At 38.3% G+C, this 21,754-nt stretch overlaps 1 protein-coding gene across 1 annotated transcript; it reads right to left on the bottom strand.

Moving 5' to 3' along the window:
- Positions 1-10,633: 10,633 nt before the first annotated feature.
- Positions 10,634-12,200, bottom strand: LOC145116153 (akuammiline synthase 1-like). Its single transcript, XM_079052497.1, has one exon. The coding sequence runs from the start codon at positions 12,179-12,181 to the stop codon at positions 10,859-10,861; it is 1,323 nt and encodes a 440-aa protein (XP_078908623.1). The 5' UTR covers positions 12,182-12,200; the 3' UTR covers positions 10,634-10,858.
- Between the last annotated feature and the right edge of the window lie 9,554 nt (positions 12,201-21,754).

Genomic DNA, 21,754 nt, shown 5'->3' with positions numbered 1-21,754 from the left:
TCACAATAGTATAAAATAACCTTTTGTTTATAGGATTTCATTCTTCATTAGTTTTATTTTAATTAATAGAACTATTATACACCACATAGGAGGATTTTCAAAGATTACAATACGCGGTTTTATTCAGATAATAAAACTACTATACATATTGGTGGTAGCCAGGGTTTTTCAAACTGAGCATTCCACGCAGAGGTTTTTCATATAGAATTCATCATACTATTCGTACTAGTAGTAACCAAGCATACATACTAATATGTTTTATACTACAAAGGATACCGTTACAAACATTCATAAAAAGAACTGGTAATATCATGCTTTTACTAAAGAATATATTAGATTTTCTTGGAAACATATGAACATTTCTACAAACTCATCAACAGATTCATGCTACAAAAACATAGCTTATGAACTCACCAGCTTTATGCTGATACTCTTTCAAAACTGCTTGTATTCTCAGGAAATCAGTAGACAGGTACCTCCTGGAGTTTTTGAGAAGACGGAGTGCATAGAGTCACGTCTTTCTATTTTTGGTTTAACTTTTGATGTAATCAAACAAGAAGTTAACAGATGTAAACCTTTTTCATATATGTATTCGATGTTTGGTTGCGTTTACTATGATTGCTATGATACATATGTTGTGATACTATACATGATGTCATCCACCCCCGAACGATTCCGCCGTTCCGGTTTGGGGGTGTGACAGATTGGTATCAGAGCTCTTGTTTATAGTGAACTAAGTATACCAAACCTTACATGGTATACAACTATAAACACTAAGGAGCTGAAACGCTTTGAACTAAAAGTATACTTTTAAAATATAAGTATTTTATAAGAAGTATACAAGTACACATATGTACCAGAAACAATAACATGAGTAGAACAAAACAAAAGTATTTGGATGTTGGACACTACGGTTAAACCTGGAAAGTTATGTAATCATGTTTAGGGTCAATATAGCCTGATCAACTATATTTATTCGAGACATGACCAACATGTGCTTGGGAGTGACCGTGGTGTTGCAGCAAGCCTAAAACTTACCAAGTATATACATATCCGGATATCGATAGAACAGATCATACAACTTAAAATACTATAGAAGTATTTTAGCTAGAGCCGAATACAGCGTAAAGATTCATTCCAAGTGTTGCTACATATTTCTTCTTGGCGATAGTTTACTTTCATTAGTAACCCTTATCTATTTATCGCTTCGTAGAACACTTTATCTATCAGGCTGAGATATATTTTGTATTATATCTCTTGATTCTAAAATTCTAGAGGACTTACCATCCTCTTCCTCCTGGTTATTTTAGAACAAGATGTCTCCTCGAAGAAGACCCATCAGAAGGAACAACGACCCTCCGCTACCACCACCTCCTCAGTTCGATCCAGCGATGTTCCGGGAAGCCGTTACGGCTACTGTGGCTGCGGCGATCTCGCAGATTAACTAGGGCAGCTCTGGTGGATCTGGAGGTGGGCCCGATACTCAAAGTCATGATGGAGGACAGGGACACCAAAAGGAGTGTTCCTATAAAGACTTCATAAATTCCAAACCCAAGTCCTTCGACGGCAATGGTGGAGTCATTTCCTTAACTCGATGGTTCGAGAAGATCGAATCCATCTTCGAAATTTGTTCCTGTTTTGAAGCCAACAAGGTGAAATTCTCCGCTTGCACTTTCACCGACAGAGCACTGACCTGCTGGAATGGTCGTGTCAAATCCCTAACCTTACCAGTAGAAAATGCCATGGGCTGAGAGAGCCTGAAAGAACTCATGTTGGCTGAGTACTGCCCGAGGGGCGAGATGCAAAAGTGAGAGCACGAGCTCTGGACCCTGAAGATGAAGGGTTCCGACATTGCTGCCTATACCGCTAGATTCTGTGATCTGGCTCTCTTCTGTCCGGGAATGGTCACCCCGGAAAGCAAGAAAATTGAGAGGTACATCTAGGGACTGACGCCCCCAACTAAAGGAAGTGTTTTGGCTGCTACGCCCACTACTTTTGACAGCGCCAAGTGCCTGGCGTAGACTTTGATAGATCACAGGGTCGATCTGGATGAGGTGACAACCGCTCCTGAACCACCAAGGGAGAGTGCTGGGAAGAAGAAGAAATTCTGGAAAAATGAAAGGGCCAGTCTTCGCAGGAGCCCTCTAAGAAACAGCAAACAGTGGCAGTCCACGCTGCTACTACTCCTGCTGTTGTTCCAACCACCCAAGCACCTACCAGTGGATATGCTGGTACTCTTCCAAAGTGCAACAAGTGCAACTTTCATCATCACGTACCCTGCCGTTATATGCAATGCAACAACTGTGGAAAGAAGGGGCACACGGCTAGGTACTGCAAGGCAACAGTCCAACCAACCAACCAGGCTCCTAGGGCGGGCGCTGGTCAAGCCTATTATGGCTGTGGAGAGGTTGGGCACTTCAAAAGAAATTTCCCCAAGGCAACAACAACTAGAAACACAGGGAGGGTGCTAGCTACGGGCCAGGAGGAAGCAGTCGCTGATCCTACCGTCGTTACGGGTACGTTCCTCCTTGACCATTCTTATGCATGCATTCTTTTCGATTCTGGTGCGGAGAGGAGTTTTGTTAGTCATGCATTCAAACATCTACTCAAATGTAAATCCCAACCTTTAACTGAAACATTCACCGTCGAGATGGCTAACGGAAAGAAAGAGAGTACTAACAACATATTCAAAGGCTGTACCCTTACCCTAGACGGTCATTCCTTCTCTATCGATCTTATGCCAGTGTCCATAAAGAGCTTCGATGTCATAATCGGCATGGAATGGTTGAGCCCCAATCGTGTTGATATCCTTTGTTTCGAGAAAGCTATTCGTCTCAATCTTCCCTCTGGTGAAGCCCTCACTATTTATGGTGATAAACTCAGTTCGAACCTTCGTATGATTTCATGCATCAAAGCCCAGAAGTATCTGCGAAAGGAGTGCTATGCATTCCTAGCTCACGTTGTTGATGAATCGCAAAAAGTTAAAGACCTAGAGAGCATCCCCGAAGTCTGCAACTTTCCTGATGTCTTCCCCGAAGATCTTCCAGGAATCCCTACCGAGCGCCAAGTCGAGTTTCGTATCGACTTAATCCCCGGAGGTACTCTTGTAGCTAGATCTCCATATCATCTAGCGCTGGCAGATATACAAGAGTTATCCAGCCAGCTCAATGAGCTGAGCAGTAAAGGATTCATAAGACCGAGTTCCTCACCCTGGGGAGCCCCGATCTTATTTGTGAAGAAGAAAGATGGATCCTTTCGGATGTGCATTTGACTACCGAGAGTTGAACAAGCTGACCATCAAGAACCGTTATCCCCTATCCAGAATCGACGACCTATTTGACCAACTTCAGGGAGCCAGTTATTTCTCGAAGATATACCTAGATCAGGGTACCATCAGTTACGAGTCCACGAGAATGATGTGCCCAAGACAGCATTCCGAACTCGCTATAGACACTACGAGTTTGTAGTAATGCCCCTCCGGTCTAACCAACACACCGGCAGTATTCATGGACCTGATGAATCGTATGTGCCGCCCTTTCCTAGACAAGTTCGTTAACCACCCTGACACAGAAAGGTGTAACCTTTAGTTGGGGAGAAAAGCAAGACACTGTGTTTCAAACATTGAAGCAGGCCCTATGAAGCGCACCTATCTTGTCCCTGCCCGAAGGGACGGAAGACTTCGTTGTCTACTATGATGCATCGAATCAGGGCCTAGGTTGTGTGCTTATGCAGCGAGGAAAGGTTATCGCCTATGCCTCAAGGCAGCTGAAAACATACGAAGTCAATTACACAACTCACGATCTAGAGTTGGGAGCAGTGGTCTTTGCGTTAAAGATCTGGAGACATTATGTCTACGGAACCAAGTGCATTGTCTTCACTGACCATAATAGCCTACAACATATCTTTAATTAGAAAGAGTTAAACATGAGGCAACGACGATGGGTAGAGCTACTCAGTGATTACGAGTGTGAAATTCGTTATCATCCCGGCAAGGCCAATGTGGTAGCAGATTCCCTCGGCCGAAAGGAGTATTCAGGTCGTAGACTGAAGGCACTGACAATGACCATCCATTCCCAATTATCCGTGCAAATCAGAGAGGCTCAGCTGGAAGCCTTAAAAGCAGAGAACATGTCGGATGAAGCCTTGAGGGGAATGGAAAAGAACTTTGAGGTCAAGGGAGACGCAGTTTACTATTTCATGAACCAGATCAGGACCCCAAAGTACGGTGGTTGCAGGGAGGTTGTCATGAATGAAGCTCACAAGACTAGATACTTCGTTCACCCAGGTTCAGATAAGATGTATCTGGATCTCAAACAACTCTATTGGTGGCCGAACATGAAAGCAGAAGTCGCTACCTTCGTGGGCAAGTGCCTGACTTGCGCCAAGGTGAAGGTAGAATATCAAAAGCCCTCAGGTCTACTTCAACAGCCGGAAATACCTGAGTGGAAGTGGGAAAGGATTACAATGGATTTCATCACTAAGTTACCCAGATCTCCGAGTGGGCACGACGCCATCTAGGTAATTGTCGATCGACCGACTAAATCCGCCCACTTCTTGCCAATCAAGGAAAACTTCAAAATGGAGAGACTGACACGAATCTATATTCGAGAAATAGTCCGCCTTCATGGTGTCCCTGTATCAATTATCTCCAATCGAGATAACAGGTTTACCTCGAGATTCTGGCAGTCACTACAGAAGGCTCTTGGAACTAAGCTGGATATGAGCACAACTTATCATCCACAGACAGATGGGCAAAGTGAGAGAACCATTCAAACATTGGAAGATATGTTGAGAGCCTGCGTCATCGAATTTGGCATGTCGTGGGACACTCATTTGCCCTTGGTCGAATTTTCCTACAACAACAACTACCATACCAGCATCAAGGCTGCGCCGTTTGAAGCCTTGTATAGCCGTAAGTGCAGATCCCCTCTGTGCTGGGCTGAAGTGGGCGACACGCAGCTAGCCAAAGGGCAAGTCCCCGACAACACTCTCACAGGCCCATAAATCATCGGTGAAACTACTGAAAAGATCGTTCAAATCCGGGAACGATTAAAAGCTTCAAGAGACAGACAGAAGAGCTACGCCGATAAGAGGTGAAAGCCCTTGGAATTCCAGGTTGGTGACCGTGTTCTGCTGAAGGTCACACCCTAGAAAGGCATGATATGCTTCGGAAAGCATTAAAAGCTGAATCCGAGATACACTGGACCATTCAAGATCCTCGCTAGGATCGGTCCCGTAGCATACAAACTCCATTTACCCCGAGAACTTAGCAACGTACACCTAGTGTTCCACGTGTCGAACCTAAAGAAGTGTATGTCCGATGAGACACTTGTGATTCCCCTCGAAGAGATCGAACTAGGCGAGAGCTTACACTTCGTGGAAGAACCTGTAGAAATCATAGATCGGGAAATCAAACGAACGAAACAAAGTCGCATCCCGATAGTGAAGGTTCGCTGGAATGCCAAGAGGGACCTGAATTCACTTGGGAGCGCGAAGATTCAATGAAACAGAAGTACCCTCATCTATTTCCGAGTCCATGATTTGTATTCTGTGTCTGAATTTCGGGACAAAATTCCCTCTAACGGGGGGATGATGTGACAACACGAAACTTTTTCCGTTTCTGTTATACGATTTCCGTTAATAAAATTTGGATTTTATTAATTTTCCGTCAAACTTTTTGATTTAGAAAATCATCTTCTTTTATATATAATTAAATTTATATATGCGAGTCGGAACCAAAACCGTGCGAAACTCGAATTATTCTCGAAAAACAGCCTGTTCACGGCCTGACCGGAGTTCACGGCCGTAAACTTGTTTACGACCGTAAACTCGTTTGCGGTCAGTGCCAGGTGGACCCCATCACTGACCACAAAATCCCTATATATATGAGACCCCCAACCTCATTTGAACACTTTTGACCGGAAACTCTCTCCTTCTCTCTCTAGAACCCCTAACCGTAAACTCCTAAAACGCCCCTTTTCTTCCGAAAAACATCAAAAATCATCATTTGGGGTCGATTGGGAGTATCTGGAGCACGTTTTCTGCAAAAACAAACACCCTTGTTCTTGAGTTTACAGCCAATCTTCATAGGCCGTAAACCCGTTTACGGTCGTAAACTCATTGAATCTTCAAAGGCCGTAAACCCTAGTTCATGGCCGTAAACTGCCTGTCGACCGTAAACTCTCCTCACGACTGTAAACTCCGTTCACGGCCGTACACACTTCTTAAGTGGTCCTTTTGGCTGAAAACCCACTTTCCTCGATTCGATCAAGTCCCGATAACATTTTTTAACCGAAGACAAGTGTTTTCCTAGCACTTTATTGAAAAAGGAATGACAAGCCCTTTTGTTGATAGGATTCCATTAAGTGCCACGCTACGACTCGAAGGACTTCATTTCAGTCCGTTGATTCGACGCTTGTACACGACAAAAAGTGAGTTCATACCGCTACACTTTTATGATTTTAAACGTTTTCAGGGGGGATTCAAGCCTAAACACAGATTATTTTGTGAACTAATAGAAAAGTACTTTTAAATAAGTATAAAACTTATGCAATTGATACAGACAAACATTTTCCGTATTTGTACAAAACAGTTAGCTATTTTATCCCTTTTGTACCATTTTGAGCATAAGGGACGTTTTCAACTTATAACCATAATTGCTTAGTTTTTCAGACTCAATATTCACATCAATTACACTATATGCATGCAAACTATAATAGGTATAGTTTGGGGTTTTCAATACACAGTTTTTACGAATTCAGAGTATTCACTACTACACATATAAACTATGACTGATTTAGTTTATGATATACACTACTACAAGAGTACAACACTTAATAATTATTTAAGTATAATTATTATCTCATACAGTATTCACACGGATTTCACTACAGTAGATCACTGCAGAACTACACGTAAACAAGTTAATACAGAATTATGAGACTCTACTTCAAAACTGTACCTTTGGTGTACTGCATTAAATCCTATCATAGTATAACCAGAGTCTCCTGGAGGGAGAGCGTGAGATTTGTGAATAGATCTATTCGGGATTGACAATCCCACACCTGAACTGCTAGTTACAGTTAGGCAGGCATGCCTGGGGTGACAAATGAAAAACCAATCCATGAAAAACCTTGCAAACATCATATTGAAAAAGGAATGACAAGCCCTTTTGTTGAAGTTGTCTAATGCTCAACAGATTATTCTTGAGATCTGGAACATAGTACACATCCTTTATCACATAAGTTACTCCATTCAAGATCAACTTTAAGTTTCCTTTTCCTTCAACGTTCATGCGTGTATTGTTACCCAACTTAACAGTGCTTGAGAAGCCCTCATCTAGGTCTAGGAATCTTCCTTTATCTCCACACATGTGATTAGAACATCCATAATCCAAAAACCACAGTAATCCTTTGTTTTCACCACCTGATTGAGCCATGAACACATTTCCTTCTTCACCCCATCCGCCATGAGCATAACTTATTCATTCTCATCAAAACCAATACAGTTTGCTTCTTTTGCACTAGGGCATTAATAGGAATAGTGCCCTAATTTATGACAGTTGTAGCATTCGACAGTTTCCTTTTTGACATTGTTCCTTCCTCTTCCACGTCCTCTTCCTCTGTGTAGTTTGAACGACCTCGACCACGTCCTCTAGAGTCTGAACTGTCACTTGTATCCAGGGGCGGAGCTAGGATTTGAAAATAAGGGGGGCTGACAATCTCACATCATAATAATATAGTGAAATATAATGTTATACCCGACTAAAGTAATGTCTAAATTTTTAAAAGAAAAAATCATAAAGAATAGAAAACAAGGAAAACAAAATGCAACATCTTTTTTCTCAAAATATTCCAACCACCGAAAATTCTAGAACCAAAGTTGTTGAAAACTACGCATAGATCCACTACGACCACTAGGACTGAATTGATACTTTGAGTTTTGAAGTTGGTATGATCCAAATTTAATATATAATTGTCTAATATCATCACATTGGTTACTTGGATAGCTTAACAGTAAAGGTCATTCTCTGGATGACGAATCAAAGAATCTAATTATATCTCTCCTAAATCTGACATATAAATTTTTTTCAGGTTCAATATTATTGAGCTCTTCAATGTTACTATTCCTATTAGGTTGTGGGTGTGTATTTTCAAAATCTTCTTTAGTATTATCACTAACCGAATGCAATTTTTGATCACGCGCATCTGCTATTCGTTTGCAAAAAGAATCCATGGTTCTTTTCTTACTCATAATATCTCCTATAAATTTATTCGTCTGAAAAAAGAATCAATGGTTCTTTTCTTGCTCATAATTTTCGTATAAATTTATAATCGTAATAAACCAAATTATCAAACCATATCACATTAACTACTTACGATTAACAAATTGATAATATTATCAATTACAAATTACTATTAAAACTAAATGTAATAAAAAAGAAAAATTAGCTGATTAATTGGTGTAGAAGGAGGCAGAAACAAAAATAAGAAACTGATCTTCAAAGCCATCATTTATTTTAAAGAAAAAAAAGGATATGTAATTAATGTCTTTGTGGCTACTGGCTAGGTTAATATTGAATTCTTATTATGCCAATTAAATTAAAAGTAGGGTATTAGTTGGGCTTTTACTCGATGTGTTTCTAATTAACTGCGACCAAAATGCTCGTATCTAGAAAAAACCCATGTCATAAACATTAAAGGGGGCTAATGTGTTTCTAATTAACTGCGACCAAAATGCTCGTATCTAGAAAAAACCCATGTCATAAACATTAAAGGGGGCTAATGTCTTTCTAATTAACTGCGACCAAAATGCTCGTATCCAGAAAAAACTCATGTCATAAACATTAAAGGGGCTAACGGACATTATATTTTATATTATTATATGGACTTTTAAATACATGATGGGCTTAGTGTATCTATCCTATCATAATAATATTTGCATTGGAGGGGGCTAGGCATCCGACAGCCCCTCCGTTACCTCCGCCACTGCTTGTATCTACCTTTAATGCATGTTCCTCTTCTCTTTCATTCTTCTTGAACTTCTGCTCATGAACAATCAATGTGCTCTATAGTTCTTCTATGGACATTTGTTCAATGTTCTTTGATTCTTCAATTGACACCACCACAAACATGTACTTTTCTGTGAAGGTTCGAAGGATCTTTTCAACTATCTTGACATCAGTCATCATCTCCCCATTGCTTCTCATTTGATTAGAGATAGTCAAAACCCTACCAAAATATTACGGTATGGTTTCACTCGTCTTCATCTCTAGAACTTCAAAATCTCTACGGAGTTTTTGCAGCATGGACTTCTTTACTCGATCATTCCCTGCATACGTCTTTTTCATTGAATCCCAGATTACCTCAGAGTTTTTTTGATCCAGGATCTATTCAAAAGTGATCCTATCGATGGCTTGATACAGGTAATGTTTGACCTGTTAGACCTTCATTCTTAGCTCCTCCAGTTTCTTCTTCTCTGCTTCGCTCTGGGCAACCCCCACGGTGGGCTCTCTAATAGATTCCAGACCTGCTTTGCACGCAACAAGTTTTCCATCATCTCACTCCAGTGTTCATAATGACCGTCAAACACAGGCACCTTCAACTTATCATCGCTCATTTTTGCTTCTCTCTTTAGTGATCTGAATTTCGCTCTGATACCACAATGATATAATAGTCCGAGAGTATTACTCACTGAGAAATATGATGCATTACTAGATGCCAAATTGGCTTTAAATACATAAAAGACAACTGAAAAGAAAATAAAATGCCTAGAGAACACGAAGACTACTAACTAAAAAGAAGATAGCGTTAGACTTGGTAAGTCACGTGCACCACATTTCTCTTGACTAAGTCAGCTGTATTCAAACACTTTATTTCTCTAAAAAGACCTTTCTAACCCCATCAACCACTAAGCTTGTCAACGGATATGGATACGTTGTATGATCCATGATTTAACTGGAGTTCTACTTAGTCTAGTTGTTCTTAATGTTGATAACAAGTCAGCCCATGAATTGATGAAAAACTCGGTGTTCCATGGGACATGTAAACACATATATACCCGTTATCACTTCATTACTGATCAGTGTGTTGTAAGAGGTGGCATAGTGGTCAGACATGTTAGCACCCTTTGAGAAGACATGTTAGCATCCTTTGAGCAGTGAGCTAACATCTTCATAAAGTTCTTAGGCAAAATAAAGTTTGAAGACATGCGTATGAAGCTAGGAGTGAAGGAAATTCTGAATTAAGGAGCAGAATGTTGGTTTAATTCAATAAAATAGTTTATTTCCCAGTTTTAGATTAGTTTATTTCCCGAAGTTTCTTTTTAAATTAGTTTATTTCCCAGTTTTAAAGTTAGACTAGGATACTAGAATAGGATACTTATTTTATTTGTTAAAGTTTTAATAGGATATTACTTTGGTAGTAAGTAATTTTCGTCCTTGTTCTTATTCCCCTGTTTTCGTCTCTCTTTCTTTCTCCCCTATTGCTGCTGTTTTCCCTTGGTGAACAAGGTGCAGGTACAGCTGCGACTCTCTCTGGCTACAGCTCTCGTATTGGTATTCTTTTATAAGCTAAAATGCATGATTAAAAGAGAAAAAGTTATAAACTAACTGCTAGTGTATAGGACATAACAATTGCAGGTACCAACCAACTGAGAGTTTTCATTAATTTAATTTAAAAATCTATAAACAAATGAACAAGAAATTCCCTCTTCGTGAATCTAACATGTGATCCTAATTAACTGATTACCATGGATTTCAACAGATTGATGGGTTTCTATTTTCAAACCTACTGAAAGCAATCCATGAATTTATGATAATAATCAAGTGAACAATCACGGGCAAACGGCATATACATTTTTAAACGTCTTGAAGATAAGTAACAAACTCTTTGTCCTTCTGAAGAATGGCCATTTCTTCTTCTGGAAGATGCACATGAGCTCTAATACCATCTCCGGATGGAGTATCCATCAAAATGATAGTATTCTCATCCACATTTGGAATTCGTAATAGTATTTCTACTGGCTTTCCCCACCCAAAATCCACTTCATAAAATGGAACCCTACACACGCTTGAACTATAATAAATATCACCCTGTAAGGTTGAGAATGTGTTTAGCAACTTTTCAACTACTTCTTGCTCGTCTCTCATTCCTTCAAGACCCATTTTTGCTTTCCTTACCTCAGATATTACCTCACTCAACCTGATTTCACCAAATTCCTCCATCTTTGCTATCGCCAACGTGAATAAGTTGCCTGCTGCTGTTTCAGAATAGTTTTCAACAAACTTGTTCCTCATGTTTGTAGCTAGAGACAGGTTTGATGGCTTTAAAGAACCTGAATTTGTTTCCGCTGCACTCACTGCGTGTTTAAATAGTAAAGACGTCAGCACTTCAACTCGAGAAGGTTTCATTGGAGCCTTGCCGGTGGCAATAACCTTCTTCTTCAGCTCATTTAGTTTTGAATTGGGAAACATAAATATCCTCGTAGCATACTTTACTTTATCCAAGTCCTTAATAACGAACTTAGGCAACCTAATGTTATTACTTGTGGAGGATGAGATGAAAGATGGATTTACTGGTGTCTGACAACGTGTAACGGTGGCCCAATGGTTGATGAAGTTGGAAAAGGTCCCTCCATCAGCAAGCCTGTGCGACATGGACACAGCCACTGCCACTCCACCACCAGAAAAATGGTTCAACTGGACATCGAGCAACTTAGGGCAAGAAGCACGAACAGTGCAACTGAGGCCATAAGGAAAGAGTTGGTCTAGGGTTTCGTTTTGCTCATTCTTGTGAATGAAGTCATCCAGTGGGCTATCAATAAAAGCTTCAAGGAACTCAACCCCTTCGTCGTTGCAGTTGATGTAAGGTAAAAAAGGGGTTGGAATCCTACCTGCGAAGGGGTAGTACTGTGTTAAAGACTGTGATAAGGATTGCTTTAGAATGTTGTTGTCACCATTTTTGTAGTTCCGGTAGAAGAAAACAAATGGTGTGTGCATGTCGGGAGCAAACTGATCAAGCAACGAAAGGTGATGAGTTTTCAGGTGCGGAGGTGTTGGGGAAGATGGTCTAATGGTTTCTTGAGATATGATTGTATGAAGTTGCCTAATTCTTCCAAATATTTGGAGCTTTGCCTTGATCATGTTCATTATTATGTTCAAGATTGCAGGTACTATGTACATGTAAACATGTATGCAACTTTATATATACCACATTGTAGTTGAACTGATGTATTTAACTGTGGCAGGTTCTTTGATGTTTTTTAACTCCATAACAAAAGAAAAAGCGAACAAAGATTTAATTAATATTACTTTTGATAAAAGAAACAATTGCATGGGTTTATAAAATCCCTTGTGATTAAAAAACAAGTGGATTTATCTAATCATCTGTGATAATAAATCTAATCACATGGATTTATCTAATCATCTGTGATAATAAATCTAATCACATGGATTTATTTAATCACTTGTGATCAAACAATATGGATTTTTCTGTTAAGTGGGGCTATGGAGGCTGCTAATGGGTCGATGCTATATTGACTTAATATTGCTGATGTCATTCGATGCTGACTCAAGTGTACTGGAATAGCTACATGACCAATTGAACTTATAGAACATGATGTTTGTAGATTGATGGTACTCAACCGACACGTACCAAAACTCTTTGTAGACCTGCCAAATTTGGTGTTAAAATAACCCAACAAAGAAGTTTTAATTACTTATATTTGTTCAACATATAATAGAAAAGCAATTCAATTCTTTTTTACTGATAATAGCTGTATGTAATTGATAAGAGCAACATACTTACATTGCATTGCATATAATCAATTCCTTTGTCATTACGTTTCTCTAATGACAGTACCAAAATCTAACATTTTTTTTGAATTGCGATAACATATAAAAAAGGACAAGCACTGAGCTGGAGAAGTACATAAACAAAAAGTACACACTCGACCAACACAATCGATTAGACTGCATGCCAAGTTACAACACTACGAATGGTATGCTAGTAGAATCACCAAACATTACTGTTGAGAAATGTGATTATTTCTTAATATTATTCAATCTTAACTTGAAAATGGAAAACATGAAGTCTTGATCTAACTTGGTATGGTTAGTGCGTGTTTAAAGAAAGTATTATTGAAATAGTTGACGTTGAATATTTTAGCGAAAGTTGGAGGATGGTCCTACAGTGTACAAAAGATGGAGGTTATTGGAGGTAACATGTGAAGTTGCTTGACTAATTGAAGGAGTTAACTGATGGAGTCTAATAATCTGTGGGGTTATAATATCATATTGGGAGTGCAAATTGATGTATGAGTAGTTAGGGTTTAAAGGCCAACTCTATACCAAAGACACATTGTTAGGATAGGTGGGCTCTATAGCGACGACATTTGTCATGTAACGTCTCAAAAATACCGAGTAAAATTTTCAGTTTAAATAAGTCAAAACCATTCATTCATTATCCTAAAAGACGATCAAAGTAAAAGTATTCTCAAACAACAGAGTGAAATCATAAACAATCATAGCGAAATAAATTTTCAGGAGATGCAGTCTAATCAAGTCGGACCTTGTAACAACCCAAAAATCAAGGACAAAAATTTCTTTTTTTATTATAAATTAAAACACTATTGTAACTTTGTTCAAAACATCGAAAACATTTCAAATAAAACAATCATCAGAGTTCATTTCCTAAATATCACATATTGCGGAAAACACGGGTGTATGCGCGGCGATTATCCCGAGCTCTCTCATTTGAAAACCGGAGTACCTGAAACAAAAACCGAAAACCATAACCACGAAGCTTAGTGTCTACCCCAAATACCACATACCATACATATCCAATGATCCATACAAGTCATACATAACCGCGAGCCATACATATCATTCATATATCATAATCAATAAAGGTGCTATGTGTCGCACATAGTCTTGCCGTTATGCCACGAGCCGCCTTGTGGTCTTCCTTGCTAGGCTGGGGGCCACAACCCTGGGTCTTACAGACAAGTGCCAGGAGCCACCTCCGGGTCTTCCATGAAAGCATCACAAAGACAACTAACATACAATTTATACAACTTAACTAATTAACTATCAGAGTTCAGACTCTGGTCTTGCATACAGTGTGCCAGGAGCCGCCTCCCGGTCTTTCATACATAATGCCAAGGGCTAACCCCCGGGTCTTCCTACAATACATAAACTAAATGGGCCGACATTGGTGCCCTCGATCCATAAGACAGTGAGGAGACTCACTGAAAGAGCCCTGACGACTTCCCAAGCTATCAATACCAAAATATCACCCAATTAGCAATTGAGTTCTAAAACATGATCCATAATCAAATCTTGGGGAAAAATGACCATTTTGCCCCTGGCCCAACAAGACTCTCAACTAAGGCTCAAGCCCAAAACCATAAGATCCATAAAAGCCCACTAATGGACCAATTTTCCAAATTGGGCCCAAACCCTTACATGGGCCTTTCCCTAAAGCCCATTTACTTTTTCTTAACCAAAACACATAATCAAAGCTAGCCCAACAAAACCCCATGCAATACAAGCCCATAAGATAGTCCGAACCTGAAATGGCACCACAAGGCCCAATAAGGCCCAATTACCCGAATTAGGCCCAAATCCATCATGGACCTATCCCGAGAAGGCCCAATATCCAAAAAGGCCTGAAATATTGAATGGTCAACCCTAGACAACTCCTAGTTCAAGGTCCAAAGCCCAAAAAGTCAACAAAACAAGATCAGTCAACCAGACCGAGTACGCCCTGCGTACTCATCTGGTACTCCAAGCGTACACCCTTTGGGGCCAGTACGCCCAACATACTCCCCTGGACTCCAAACTTCTCCAATAAGCACTTAATCACTTCAGCCCTTGTTCCAACTCTCCAGTCTGATTCCTATGGATGACTTTTCAAATAAAGTTGGCAGCTTTACTAGGTTGCATGGCTTAATGGGACTCTAGAGCTCAAAAGAGCTTAATGGATGGTCTTAACTCATGCATGAACTCAAAAAATCCACAAAGCTTGCACCTTTATGAATGAGGGACCCTTACAATGTACATATCTACTAGATTGAGCTCTTAAAACAACCTTAGCTCACCAAGAACAAGAAAAAGGGACTAAAATGGCCAAAAAACCAACCCAAAGTAGATCTATGAAATGAGAAGACAAGATCAAAGGTTTTTACCTCCAATGGACTGCAAAATATGGAAAACCTCTGGATCTACAAGCTCCTTCCCAGGTGGTGATTCTTCAACAAGCTCCAAGCTCTTCAAAGTATACAAAAAATGCTCAAAAATCCTTCACAATGACTTAAATGCTCCAAGATATGGCTAAAGGTCGTCCTCTAGGGTTTAGAAGTCTCAGGGATGGGTACAAGATGAGGTTCATGAAAGAAATGAGGTTTAAATAGGGTCAATGGTCTTAATTTAGGGTTTCATGGCTGAAGGGAGTACGCCCCGCGTACCCGTTGGTACGCTGAGCGTACTCAAAGACCACCCGCGTTCATTATCCATAGCTATGCTGGGCGTACTCACGTGCATGCCGCTTTGCATACATGAGACTAATTTGCCAAATATTTCCATTAGGACCAAAACTGTCAATAACTTCAAAATGCCATAACTCCCTCATCCTAGGTTTGCTTCCAACGAACCTTATATCCACGAAAAGGTGGCGAGAAGCCCTACGCTCCTAACAACACACCCAGACCTTAAAAGCTCCCGAACAAAACCCAAAAACCATAAAAGATCTAGATATCCAATTACGAGTATACCCTTGGCCTCCGAAGACACAATTAAACACTTGGATCACTTATACTATGACATCCACATCCGAATTGGGCCAAATCCTTTCCTTCCCAAGGCCCTAAGCCTCATGACAAATGATGATTGGGCCGCAACACCTATCAACGAAGCAAATCTAAAATCGAGTGTTACATCGGAACATACAATAATGGGTCCAACCCATTATGGGCCCAACCCTAGCGTATATTCCAACCTAACATACAATCATGGGCTAGCCCTGGGGTATGTTTCAACCCAAACATGAAATAATGGGCCCAACCCTATGGTTCATTTCAACCCGAACATACAGTGGTTCATTTCAACCCGAACATACAATAATGGATCTACCCTTGGGGTTTATTTCAACCCGAACATAGAATAAATGACCCAACCCTAGGGTTTATTTCAACCCAAGCATAATATAGTGGGCCTAGCCTTGGGGCCCAAACCTGGGGTTTAGTTCAACCCATGCATACATAGTGGGCCCAACCTTAGTGTGTATTTCAACCCAGTCATACATGCAAGATTCACAAAGACAACTAGCATTCTACATAACACAATCCAGTGGGTCGGTGTTGGTGTCTTTGACCCACAATTATAGTGAGACGACTCACCTGAACTATTCAACAAAAGCCCAACAACACCGCATGATCAGAACATCCAACCCAAGCTTCCTAAAACCAAGCTGAGAGCAACCCTTAGTCAAAAACGCAACTCTACCCTAGTTTGACCTAAAGTCAAACTGGTCAAAAAGTTAACGATTAAAGCTAAGGTCAAAATTGTTGGATTAGATGTCTAAGCCAATAAATAAATTAGTATAATCTTGAATTGTTAGCAAAGTCTTTTTGGGTTGCCCTCAAACCTAGTAAAAGATTGGAATGTTATTTGGAGAGAGACACTAATTTATTTATTTATTATATGATTAATAAATTAATTTGAAATCAAAATAAATAATTTATTAATGTATTATGAGAATAATATATTAATACGAAATAGTATTTTTTTAATTAAAAATTAATCAGAAATTAATTGGAATTAATTTTGAGATTATTTAGAATAATTAAAAGTGGAAGGACTAAAGGTGAAAATGCTCAAAAGTTGAGCATTGACCAATTGTAGAACCTCCCATAGAGGGTGGACGAATTCTAGAAGGGTTCTAGGGTTTCATTGGGCATTAAGGGACCCTTGGATGCCTTAGGGAGAAAGTTAAGGGATTAGAACTTATCTTAGGAAACTGCCTTATCCATAGCATGCCTTAGTCACATATATAAACCCTCTTGGGGTTATGATTTTCGGCTATCCCTTTTTCAAGAGAGAAAACTAAAAATTCCTTCCCCCTCCTCTCTCCTCTTTAGCCTCCAATTTGCTAGGGTTTGGGTGTGAGTCATTAGAGGCACGAGACTTCTAGTGCTTGCTTTCTGAAAACCAAAAAGGAAGGATTACTAGTTTATCTGCAATAATAAACTAAGGTATGTATTTTCTAATAACCCTTTAGTATTTTCGAAAATAGAAATGTAGTTCCAGGGTTCTTAATATTGAATAGTTTCTTGAAAATCATAGTGAGAACATAGATCCTTTAGGGTGCATGCAAACTTAGGGTTTTTGTTTTTCTGCCAAAAAATAGTTTTTTGTTACATATAAAATTCATCAGTGGTATCAGATCCATTGTTCTCATTGATCTTGCATAATGTTGAATTAGATCAAAATTAGGGTTTATAGAAACTAAACCCTAAGGAGGTATTTTCAAAAATTCCAAAGGGTTCTTGCAACCCTAGCCTCCACCTTTTATTTTCGAAATCTATAAGGGTTTTAGAAACCCTAACCCCTTTGCCTTATTTTCGACAATTGTGGAACCCCTTTGAACAATTAAAACCTATTAAATCCTAGCCTATTTTCGAAAACTCGAAGGCTTAGGATAAGGATTAAATTGAATTATTTTATTTATTGTTTAATTGTAAATAATTGTTTGATCCATATTGATTTAATTAAATTAATTAACTGTTTAATTAAAAAATAAAGATTAACTCAAAATTGGTTTATTTTTAAATCAAATTCATTTTATATTTAAACTTAAACCTAGTATTTTAGAAAAGTTTTAAAATACAACTTATACTATATATAATTAAAAGATTAATATAATATATGTATAAGACAAGTCGGTCAAATCGCTAGTACACCTCATTCACGGAGCCATACTATAAGGGAGTTTTAGGAAGCATCCTATAAAATGACCGCCATTGTGTATCCATTTTTACCTACTGTTCTCTTCTTTGATAGGTGGTCGTTAGCCGAACGAGTTTGATATGATATAATATCATTAATATGTATAATGATATAAAGTAACTAAACCTTTTTTTATAAAATATCACTCTTAGTTAATTTAGGAAAATGTGAAAAGTATGTTAATCCATAGAATTGCACATTATACTTTATTAGTAGTTAATGGAGCGTGTGTGGTTAACCGACACACTAATAGTGACTATAAAGAGTGATAATTGGCATCTCGAAAATTATCATAATTAATGGAGCGCGTGTAGTTAACCGACACGTTAATGACAGATGATAAATGAAAACGAGAGTGTCAAGCATATTTGTATGGTTATTCACATCTTGTTTGTGATCCTCGGTATCCTAGTCACAAATATAAGAGCATAATCTGAGATTAAATATGTCATTGATAGATTCAATGAATCTAAAAAGATCTATGAATTTCATAGTTCGAAATTGGGGAATTGATTTTACCTACCTTTATAAATTCGCGATAAGATTATGACAACCCTCTTCTTATTTGTGAATTTTTATTTTGGAGCATAGCCATAAATATTAATCATGGGTTGAAATATTAAGGATTATTGTCATCTAACTAAAACTATTTTTTATCTATAGATGTCTACTTTTGGTGATGCTTTTTCTCCTCAAAACTCATCCCACAACTTCTCCCTTCTCATAATCGTGTCCAAGGTGACATTGGAAGACACCAACTATAATGATTGGATGTGTAACATGAAGATGGATCTTCGATACGAGGGAAAAGTGTATGTCCTCAAGAAATAACTTATCAAGATCGATGAGTCCACTACTACTCCTGAAGAAATAGTCTCCTACAAGAAACACTATGACGACGCAACTAAGGTTGCGTGCATCATGGTTGCCACAATAATTCCTGATTTGCAAAGGTTCTATGAGGACTATTGGCCATACGTTACAATTGGTAAAAATTGATCAGAGTTTGGCGGTCAAACCACCACGAATCGCTATGTAATAATGACCAATTTTGGGTAATTTTATGTTTAATAAGTATATTAAAAATATTATGTTCATAATCACCTTTTAGAACATCCCAAACTGCTTAAACCGTTTATCGTTGAAGATTGACTAAAAAATAAACAAAAATAAAATGTATTTGTAGCGTTAAAAATAAATTTTTTTTATTAAGTATATTTGAAAGTTATGGATAAGAAAAATGAATAGATTGCGTTTTCTTGATTTTGTGGATATAAAGAACGTCCAAAACGGAGGTCGTATGAGAAAGTTATGTCTCTTTAAAGTTACAAAAAATCAGTATTTATCTGATTTTCCTGAATCAAGCTACGAACCTCGAAAATCACTTTTGAGCACGTTTTTAAATTCAGACTATGGTCTATTATTTTATTTCATTTTTATAAAAAATTTATTCTCGACCAAAATCAGATTCGTAAAATCTCTCGACTTCGGTCCTATTAATCACGAAACTTTAAACGTTAATTCTTTGAATTTGGTATATCGGAATTGAATTATGTCCGTGTTTCTGAAACCACAACGACCGAGACATCAAGCAGACATTTTCAGAAAAAATTCATTAGAAGGTATGATAACACGAGAATCGAAAAATGAGATTTACATCAAAAATATGAATTATATATATTTAAAACACATTATATCTCCAAAAATTCAAATAAAGACCTTGACTTTTGAAAGTCAACCAAGCATCATATTGACTCTTTCTCTCAAATTCCGCTACCCCACTGTCGATTTTTCCTCAAACACACACAAACACCCATATGCACAAATACAAACCAATTGTAGCATGTTTGAATCGAGTATTAAGAACAAAATCAAGAACAGAAAGCATTAAGAACACATATGTAAATAAATTATGTTTGGCTCGTTGATTACGTCTAAACAAGTATACAAGAACACAATAGAGTAAAGAACGAAAATGCCCAAAAGCATTTACAGGGTAATATAGACGCTAACAAAAAAATATGTAAGGACTAGTCATTTGAGCTTCGACATTTATAATTGCCTTACATAATACATACATATTGAATTACTTAACTTCGACATCGACACTACCCAGACCTAAAAGTACTTCAACACCTCACTAGATATGCCAACCCTTACAATCTCCCCTTAGTGAGAAGTGTCGAACTCATGCTATCATCTTCATGGTCTGGTGAAGTACCCGACAAACCTCCATATACCAAATAATTGTCTTTCGATCTTCAACTTTATCTTCTGCACTATTCTTCTTGCAATTTATGATATGAACCAGGAGACTTCTATATTGAGAGTTCGTGTACCTCTCCATATCACAAACTTGAAACAAAAATTTGGTCATCTTCCTGTTTTTGTTCTTTCCAAGAAAAACAACTCCCAAGGGTTTATGCACAATTTCCCCATCAACATAGTCTTTGACATTAATATTCCATTTCATCATTGATTGTGGAACCTTTGAAGTCCTATTGACAGCCAACGATAGCTTGATATCAATAATTGACAAGCAATCATAGTAGTTATCTATGAATACTTTGATATGAGCAAACCCTATCAAGAAATCATCCTTTTTGTTTTCTTGAAGGTTTGACACATCGACAATACTTAACATCTCCGTCACATTAATCAGATCATTCAAGTTCATCAGAGGGAAGTTTGCAATTGAGAAGCCAGATACTACATTGTTTTATCTGACCACAAAATAGCAAAAACTTTGTAGTAAAGCTTCGAACAGACTTTCTCTTGAAATGTTCATCACTTTGACAATCTTTATTGAACACCAAACTTCCTCTTATTTCTTTCCCAAGACTACATGAAATCTCATCTTTAGTCTCTTATATTCTTCTTGATCTTCGAACTGACCAACCAACTTTTATTGTGCAGATACAAACATCATATGATTTATCGAAGTTTTCAATTAACACTTATTTGGAAATTTTCCCAAATCATGCTTCTTCCTTGATGAAAAGACTTGTTCAATTGTTTTATAACACCAATGTTTACTGGGATCACCCTTGTTTAAAACTGGTGGATCACTTTGTCGTTGTCTCATAATGCTGTTAATTTGTCGTTACCTTTCAATTTCCATCTCCAATTTTTTTTCTCTTCTTCAGAAGGAGTAATTTCAATGGCTTTCCCTTTGTCTCCTTTAACATCTTTTGAAGAAGGTGGTTTCGAACTTGAACTTGATCCCCCAACACTTTCTCCAATAACAATGTCTTTCGTTATTGGTCTCGATGTTGTAGTTGTAAAAGTAGTTGTCAGTGAAACTGGAAGTGATGTCGAAATTTGAGTTGATATCACCTTCCCTACAACTTACCCTGATTAGTATCTTTCGAAGAGCTAACACTTTTTTCTCCCCCTTTCACCACATGTTTCGCTGGTGGGGAATTTGTTGGCAATAGAAGCACCAACTTCAGAATGGGTTCAAGCTCTGCCTTGATGTTGGATTCGATGGAAGAGATCATCTTCGAGATAGATTCCTGAGAGACAGCAGATTGCTGAGAAAGATCAAACTTCGAGAAACATTATTTTAAGCTTCCCAAAAACTCCTCCAACTTTTTTAACACTTTAGAATCTTGTTTTGTTTTTGTATAAAGCTTGGTTAAGTACAAAGAATTATACTCGACAAGTTTTGTTATGGCATCAGCAATGACATCAACCTTGCCATGAAGAATGGAGTAATTCTTCTCTAACTTTTCAACTTCCTTCGTCATC

Source organism: Lactuca virosa, chromosome 5 (genome assembly GCF_052849685.1).
Source record: "Lactuca virosa cultivar CGN04683 chromosome 5, Lactuca_virosa_CGN04683_v6, whole genome shotgun sequence".
Classification (NCBI taxonomy): domain Eukaryota; kingdom Viridiplantae; phylum Streptophyta; class Magnoliopsida; order Asterales; family Asteraceae; genus Lactuca; species Lactuca virosa.
Note: the sequence above shows the minus strand (reverse complement) of the source record. Positions and strands in the feature narration are given on the sequence as shown.